Genomic DNA, 8564 nt, shown 5'->3' with positions numbered 1-8564 from the left:
TAGGATAGAAAAGTGTAGTTGAGCTCAAGGACTTCATGGCGATTCATCAAACAACGACGAAGATCTACTCAAGGAACCGTGGAACTTGATCAACAAAAAGGTATGTGGAGACTTGAACTTATCTATCACTCAAAAGTCTATCTATTCTATCTCCTACTTCTTATGAGACAAAAAGTCGTATGTTATATAGACTGGATCATACACATTTGACATTTCGAGCTGAGTATTCACTACTTATCTTTTTCTCGAAATCCTGTGTTGGTAAAGCGTTTCGCTTTGATCAAGTTTATCTTCACCTAGTGACGAAAGTCATGAAAAGTTTCAATTACTTTGAGAATTGCTCTGACGTGAAACGGTCAGTGAATAACGGCTATATAACGTCTTCTGAGAATGTCTCAATGATTGGAATGAGAGTTTAGATTACATAACCATGTATTCCTTAATCCGAAGTTTTCGAACTTTGTTGATTGAGAGAAACCGGAGGAATTGGCTTTGCCAAGTCCGCAAACCCAGTCCGCGAACTCAATCCGCGAACTAACGGAATTTCTCTTACCGAGAATTTCTGTTGGGATTTTCCAAAAACTCGTTTGCGTGTTTAGTCCGCGAACTCATACCGCGAACCTAGTCCGCGAACTGGCGGAAGTCTCTTTGCCGAGATTTTTTGCTGAGTTTGGAAAACTCTGCCGGTTGCCTTAAGTCCGCGAACTTGTTTGTGAGCTTAAGTGGTTATCATCTAAAGATGTGCTCTGAACATGAAACTTAAATTACTAAGGAATTCTTTATGCAAACCGTGTCTATAAAGTTCATGAGCCGATTCATCAAATCGAATTATCTTTATTTCAATTGTGTCTTGTGTAGTTACATAAGATCTCATAGCAATTGAACAACTCTCTAACTAGTTCATTTGAGTCAATTGAACTAGTTATGGTGAAGAAGAACTAGGTTAATATGAAATGCTCATATGGTTAACCTTTTGGGTTACTATGTTGAACCAACATACACGTACACGTTTGGGAATGGTTTTCACAAACCCAGTAAACGTCTACCCAAGTGTGTGTGACAAGCTAAGTTTTCGATGTAACGGTTGAGAAATATTAGCTTGAATCTAAATCAGGTTTTCATCTAACGGTGAATATGGATTGCTCTGTAACTAAGGAAAAACCCTGATTTGAAGGCTATATATAGAAGACATCTAGCATTGGGAAAAACTAATCCCCACACGTCTGTGTGATACTAGTGCGCTCGCTAGAGTCGATTCTCCTTTAACCTTTGGTTTTCTTCTCTAAAACCAGATTAACGACTTAAAGACTTCATTGGGATTGTGAAGCCAGACCGATAATACTTTTATCGTAGTTGTGTGATCTGATATTGCATCTTATATCGTACGAGTACAATCTTTGATTGGCTTGAGATCGTGAGAGTTCTCCGATAGGCAAGATAAAGAAGTCACAAACATCTTCGTCTCACTATTTGTGATTCCTTGACAAACCGCTTGTGTAGTCAAGAAGGATTGTTGAGAGGTGATTGATTAATCTAGGATGTTCTTCGGGAATATAAGACCGGATTATCAATTGGTTCCTGTTCACCTTGATTTTAAATCTTAAGACGGAACAAAACCTAGGGTTTTTCTGTGGAAGACAGATTTATCCTTTGATAGACTTTTATGTGTGAGACAGATTTGTTTATTATCAAGTCTCCGATTTTGGGTTGCAGCAACTCTTGGTTGTGGGTGAGATCATCTAAGGGAATCATGTGCGCAGTATCTTGCTGGGATCAAAGACGTAGGAGTACAACTGTACCTTGGATCGGTGGGAGACTGATTGGGGTTCAACTATAGTCCAGTCTGAAGTTAGCTTGGAGTAGGCTAGTGTCTGTAGCGGCTGAATACAGTGTGTATTCAATCTGGACTAGGTCCCGGGATTTTTCTGCATTTGCGGTTTCCTCGTTAACAAAACTTCTGGTGTCTGTGTTATTTCTTTTCCGCATTATATTTTTTATATGATTGAAATAATACAGGTTGTGCATTAAAGATCATCAATTGTAAATCCAACCTTTGGTTGTTGATTGATATTGATTGATCCTTGGACATTGGTCTTTGGTACCGTCCAAGTTCTCTATCTTTGATAAAGACTCGCATATTTCCATTTGCTTGAGTAAAGATCAAATCGAGAGATTGAGATATAAACTCTTTGATATATCTTTTTATTGATTGAGTCTAACTGTCTAGTTGATTCTCATAAAAAGTATATTGAAGTTTGTCCATACAGCTTGCTAAGCGAAATATTGGGTGGTGTTGTTAGACCCCCGCTTTTTCAGATATGTTGAGTCGTTGACAAAAGTTCTTATGTTTAATCTAATGAACTCCTTTTTCTGGTTAGATCAATCCGAATTTTAATTACCGAAATAACCAATTTCCGGATTTGCAATCAAACAATATAGAACTTAGATAGAAACTACAAAGTGATGTCGATCTTATCAACTAGATTATCACAAGTCTATCAAAGATAAACAAGATCTAGTTGGATCTCAGCCGATCAAGATATGTGCACAAAGTTCACAAGATACGAAAACTAATTAGATATATCTTCTTCGGCTTCAAATCTTCGATTGCCTTTAAATTACCTGCACGCAAAAACTTGAATCATCTTCCGACAGAGGGAGTAGATGTCTTAATGCTTATTAATTTTGACAAATTTCGTAACTAATTTTTGTTCTTTACCATTAATTTTTTGTCTGTGATCTCTTCATATCCACATGACGAAGTAGCCACCGAGCTCTTTACCAGTCAACTCGTGCAACTCGTTCGTTCCACTCGATCGATTTATCACATTTTTTCAAAAATGAAACTTGTGAGATTCGAGCACATCAATTTGCAAGATCTCGTTGTATATGCTTTAGACTGGTTTAATAACGAGCCTAATTGGATCAAAGCATTGATTCAACAAGATAAAAACAATTTATAATCATTTTTTATTAATAGATTCTTTTTTTCGTATTTTTTTCCCCAACACGGAAAAAAAATCCGAACACGACACCTTACATTCCCATAATAGCATAACACCTGAACCACCATACCAACTATAGTTTACTACGAGGTATTTAATATATAATCATTTAAACTACGAATCTTCATACTTGTAAATTTTAAATTTTTATTTTGTAGAAACTACATGCCAAATTTCTTAAGCCGACGTCGTATCTTAAAAACGAATTATACGCATACTACCACCAAACAACGAATCATATCTTAAAAACGAATTATACACGTAATACTACCAAACAACAAATCATTGACCGAATTTTTAACTGTATCCGTACGATACTCGTACGTATGCCATGCCGAACTTCCGTCCATAACCCGAATTGCTAACTAGGGTATGAATAGCGGATTAACTCATAATTCCACGTGAGAGATGACGTACGGTCACTATAGAGGTCTGGATCCACATGATCAAGATCCACCACTTACTCAGATCAGCGATCTCTTTGTTTTGTGATAATTTTCAATCAATGATGTCAACTTACCACTATAAGTCCACTCTCGTCAGATCTAATTCAGTTGCTTCACACATATAATGGACACGCTACAGTGACTAAATTTAAGGGTCAATATTTTTGTAATATCCTCCGTACTTGGTAAATCCCACATGTACAGTAGACACGAGATCACCCATTAGACACTTTTAATGCAGTTCATATGGAGTATATGATTTGTCTTGATCATTTCTTTTTCCACCCCAATTTTTCTCAGCAATTGGTGTATTTTTTTTTCCAATTTTGAGTGATATCTTTTTATCAATAAAACACAATACCGTCCCGATACGAGTTGAATTTGAATTCAAAATCTTCGGTACAATTACCAAATACGCACACGTAAAGATTTGCCTGGTTTGGCTTTGGATGAGATATAGCGCTAACTCTATCACTCGTTCGCTCTCATTACTGAGCATGGGGTTGAAATAGTACTATGTCAATTCAATATTGTTTAGCTAATAATAAGCACGATTGAGATCTTAGAGTGGTAATTAATGGTATCTGAAGTTTAGGCAACCTTCGTAGGAACACGTCACGTGTAATCAAGTCTAACATAAAAAGTCAAACTCTACTCACGTGCCTTAATATTGGGAACATCACGAACATTGATTAGTCTGACTACTTAATCAATCATAATCAGTACCGGATCTTAATTTACTCCTACTAAACAACACCGACTAATGCTTACTCACTTCCCACTAATCCCCACACAAACAATCGGCTTCGATTGTCTAGCGTTGTTCACCCTCATTAAAATACTGTCAACATATCTGAACAGAACCCAACCCTCTTGTCATGTGTCCTTTCAGCTGCTACAAAGTGTGTTTTGGGCGTCTGTTTTTCTCACCCACATTATCCTTGTAACGGTCCATGATTGACAAACACGGAATAAACAGCAGAACGTTGAACAATAAACTTTGTTGGGCTTGTTTAGTCACTGATACCCACTTCAGATTAAGGTAAACAGAAGTACAATGAATAAGCGCGTCATTTATATTTAAATTAAGAAATGACCTGTCTGTTTTCGAGGACTATATATAAGAGACTGTCACTTTAAGTTGGAATTAAGATATTAACTTACAGTATCTCTGAAGAAATGGCTCGTTTCTTTATGGTGCCATACCACATTTTTCTAGTTCTAGTGGCTCTATCTACTACCAGCTTAACCATTGCTTTTGTACCATCAACACTGGTTGCTCCTCCTCCACTTCAGCCTAAAACCACCGTTCCTCCAGCACAGGCTCATCTAAGAGCTCCAACAGTTTCTCCATCAAATTACAGAAAACCAAAGCCACTAACATCCGCAGCAAAAGAATTCCTTGCTGCCCATAACAAAGCAAGAGCTGAAGTAAACGTAGCTCCATTAAAATGGAGCGACAAGTTAGCGCATGACACCGATATGTTAGTGAGATATCAAAGGGATAAGAAGAACTGTAGATTTGCAGACATGAGTTTGACTCAGTATGGAATGAATCAAATGTGGGCTAGTGGAATGAGAGTAACACCAACTAGAGCAGTTGGGTTATGGTTACAGAGTAAGAAACATTACAGCTATCAGAAAAATACTTGTGCACCAAGACATGATAATTGTGGTGTTTATAAACAAGTTGTTTGGAAGAAAACATCAGAAGTTGGTTGTGCTCAAGCTAAATGTGGCAGAGATGGTTCTACTATCTCAATTTGCTTCTATTATCCTCCTGGTAATGTTATTGGAGAACGGCCTTATTAGATTGGCAATCGATCTAATCAGGTGTTGAAAACTGCTGAGGTTAAAAGATTTTTCTTTTGGAGTTTATGAGTTTCATTAGATCCTTATCACTCTAGTGTTTGTACTTACTACTAGAACTAGCGTGTTTATTTCAAGTATATATTTTTGTAGCCGGGGTAAATTAAGAAAATTCTCCAATGAATCTTTAATTTTTAAATTATTTATTTATTTATTTTTTTTTGTATATTTTTCTCCTTACATTTATTTGTTTGGATTTGTCGAGTCACCTATCAATATAAATAAGCAATTGCTTTAGAGAATTATGAGACCAGTGTTGATAAACTGCTTTGGAGTAATCTGGAGAAAGAATCTCAATTTTGGATCAATTTAAATCTGAAATACTGATACATACCTGAGACAGCATATCTGAAATAGGCAATTTGACTGCAGCTGCTTCATACTAAGACAGCATATCTAAAATAGGCAATTTGACTGCAGCTGCTTCATAGTTCCTGTCCGATGATTATACCCTGAGCAAAACTTGCAAAGCCTGTAATGCTGACGTTGCAACCAAAATCAGTAGATTAGAGTGGTAAGTGGTAACTTTGGACTGAATCTTTTCATTGCGATCCAGAGACATCTAAAACCAACAATCCTAAAATTCCTGGTCTTGAAAGTGCATCATTAACCAAAATGCCTCCAACTATTCTCCATAGTGCTTTGTAGAACTCTAATTCTGTTGAAGAATTAAACTTTACATCAAAATAAAATTTAAAAAAAAAAAAAAAAAAAAGCAAAACATTTCAAAGAAATGAAGATCCACAGCAGAAGAAAACCAAACTGTTCCTTGTCTATTATTACTATTCAAGGCTGGAATTTCATTCCCTTAAAAAAGATAAAAAAAATTCAGAGTGGAAAATTTACAGCAAAAGACCCTACACCGTTCATCTTTCTTTTCAACCACAGCCGTAATTTACATTGGGGGCTGTAACAACTGACTCAAATGGTATCTCAACCCTTTCTTTAACTAGGCATCGAGGTTCTCCATTTTCTATCACCAGAACTTTCCCAGGAGGGCACTCAATAAGTCGTTGCTTCTCCCCTGCTGCCGGTTTCTGAAATGGGTTTGGAATCTTGAACTGAGCGCTGCTCCTCCTCCTCATCCTTGTCTGAAAACCAGCAAGGCGTAGCAAAGATATGACACTGACAATGGTGATCACAGATTTAGCGGCAGCAACAAAGATATGTTTCAGCCCCTTAGATGAGTTTTCAGCAGGGGATGCAGTTTGTTTCTCGCCCATCTCACTAGTTTTCTTGTCTTCTCCATTGATCCCATTTTGAGTAGACGTACGTGTAGGATTGAAATTTGAAGGATAGCCTTTATTTAAGATTAGAGAGTCTGGAGGTCGACTTGGATATGGTGGAAGGAGGAGATCATCACTATGCTCAACTGTCTCACTGGCAAAAGCAGACGCTTCCTGTATCACTTCCAACTCTTCTCCTTTGTAATCATTCAGTTTCTCGAGTAAAATCTTACGACTCTGATCAATTTCAGCGAGAATTACTTCTCTCTCGTATTTCTGCTGCTGTTGCAGAGCCTGAATAACGAAAAAACTATTTTTTCTTAGGGCCTAAATTTCTCAATCTTAAATTTTACCAATATATCAGCCTTCTATGAACTCTAAAGATACCACTATACCAAATCAAAAATGTCAAACAAACAACTGAGCCATATTTTGGCACTACGAGCCTATATCTTATTAACAATCACAAATGGAACGATTCGTACAAACGTTAGTCCCTAAAAGACTAGAAAAGGAAGACAAAAAGTAACTTGAACATAAGCCTGTAATTTGCAAGAAAGTGGCATTGAAATATAGATGATGATTGCCACTTCAGGTTCTAATAAGCCTGCCGTCGCCATAGGATACAGATTGACAAGTTTGATTAGTACTATTAATGTCTGGGATATGCATGTTTCAGTAGCCGCAAACTAACTATGAAGTCACAGCTACAAGCCTGTAGCCTATTATTTAATCCCATGTGACATGTTGAGAAAAATATACTACTCTACTTCCTAAGGAATACGAGCTGAGCTAAACTAGTACAGTAACTAAGAACTTGAACCTAAGTGGAACTGTTAGAATTTTTCACTTTGGATTCTTATAAGCCAGTCTTCACCATCCATGAAAGACCCAACTTAAAAAGTAAACTGGTTTAAACTAGCTCTGTGAGGTAAACTAGTTTAAGCCGTGTATACTGCTGCTATACATACTCCATTTGCACAAGGTTCAAGTGAGATTCTAAAGAAGCGGTAGTATCAAATGATAGTTCTGTAGATTCCCATGGCGAAGGTACAAGCTATGTTTACACAGTTGCTAAAATAAAGACTACAGAAAATATTAAGTGCAACTCAATTTAAACCTGTTTGAGTTCACTAGGAAATGAAATTTCTAAATTTCATGCTTCAATTTCTACCAAAATTTCCGTAATAATAACAAGAAGTGCATCAGGTAGTGAAATTAATTTCAGGGTTTCTCTTAATAACCCTAAACTAATGAAGGGTATAGAAAAAATTAAATGAATAAACTAAAAAAAGTAAATGGGTAAAGAATGAGGGAGTAAAACCTGTAAAGAAGAGAGTTGTACTTCAAGAGAATCTAGGGCATCACGAATGTTCAACAGAGACTCATCATCGAGAGAAAGATTTGATGTTGTATCAACAACGCCTCCTTCAGTTTCAGTTACTTTTTCTTTATCATCTCTTTCATTGGAGTTATTGATGCAATTGTTAATCTTCCATCGAAGTTCTGAAGCTCTTGATAAAACTATGCCTATCTCGTCTCCTTCCATTCTCTCTCTCAGTTCTACTGGGTTTCTTCTGATTTCTTATTCGCTATGAAAGACTCCAGAACCGACCGGACCCTTTTTTTTTTGTTGTTTTTGTGGTGAACACTGAACAAAACAAAAGAAATGGCTTTCAGTTCTATAGGGTTTGGTCCACACTTTCCCCAATTTGTTCTTACACTTTGCTCACACCAACACCTAATAGGCTGACTGTCGACTCTCCGATTTGGCATTTTGTTGCCAACTGTGACCCCAGTTGTCACAGGAACTCGCAAGCTTCAGCTTTTGAGTCACTCGTTCCAACATAAATGACGTTTTTCCATCTTTGTAGTTCATCCCTCCGTCTACGATGTGGTTGGGGCATTTTGTTCCACCATGAGTGGCGTTTTTTCGTCTTTGAGTATGTGGTCCCATCTTTATTTCTTGACACATGCATAACTTAAAAACTTATCTCCTCTGAATCCCTGTAAAACAT

The 8564-nt window shown here is 37.0% G+C and overlaps 2 protein-coding genes across 2 annotated transcripts; one reads left to right on the top strand and one right to left on the bottom strand.

Moving 5' to 3' along the window:
• Positions 1-4558: 4558 nt before the first annotated feature.
• On the top strand, positions 4559-5322 carry LOC113361562 (STS14 protein-like). The gene has a single exon (XM_026604768.1). It carries the CDS (start codon positions 4631-4633, stop codon positions 5261-5263), a length of 633 nt encoding a protein of 210 aa, XP_026460553.1. The 5' UTR covers positions 4559-4630; the 3' UTR covers positions 5264-5322.
• Positions 5323-6027: 705 nt separating this feature from the next.
• On the bottom strand, positions 6028-8184 carry LOC113357111 (plastid division protein PDV2-like). Its single transcript, XM_026600395.1, has 2 exons — positions 7871-8184; positions 6028-6840 (listed from the first exon to the last, which is right to left on the bottom strand). The coding sequence occupies exons 1-2, from the start codon at positions 8093-8095 to the stop codon at positions 6199-6201; spliced, it is 867 nt and encodes a 288-aa protein (XP_026456180.1). The 5' UTR covers positions 8096-8184; the 3' UTR covers positions 6028-6198.
• Positions 8185-8564: the final 380 nt, after the last annotated feature.

The sequence above is a fragment of the Papaver somniferum genome, chromosome 3 (assembly GCF_003573695.1).
Source record: "Papaver somniferum cultivar HN1 chromosome 3, ASM357369v1, whole genome shotgun sequence".
NCBI classification, from domain to species: Eukaryota; Viridiplantae; Streptophyta; class Magnoliopsida; order Ranunculales; family Papaveraceae; genus Papaver; species Papaver somniferum.
This window is presented reverse-complemented; position numbering and strand designations above follow the sequence as displayed.

Excerpts from the sequence above, each read along its gene's own strand:
- LOC113361562 (XM_026604768.1), top strand. The coding sequence starts at position 4,631 with ATGGCTCGTTTCTTTATGGTGCCATACCACATTTTTCTAGTTCTAGTG.
- LOC113357111 (XM_026600395.1), bottom strand. The coding sequence starts at position 8,095 with ATGGAAGGAGACGAGATAGGCATAGTTTTATCAAGAGCTTCAGAACTT. Across the intron at positions 6,841-7,870 it reads TACAACTCTCTTCTTTACAG|GCTCTGCAACAGCAGCAGAA; the intron begins GTTTTACTCCCT and ends TTCGTTATTCAG.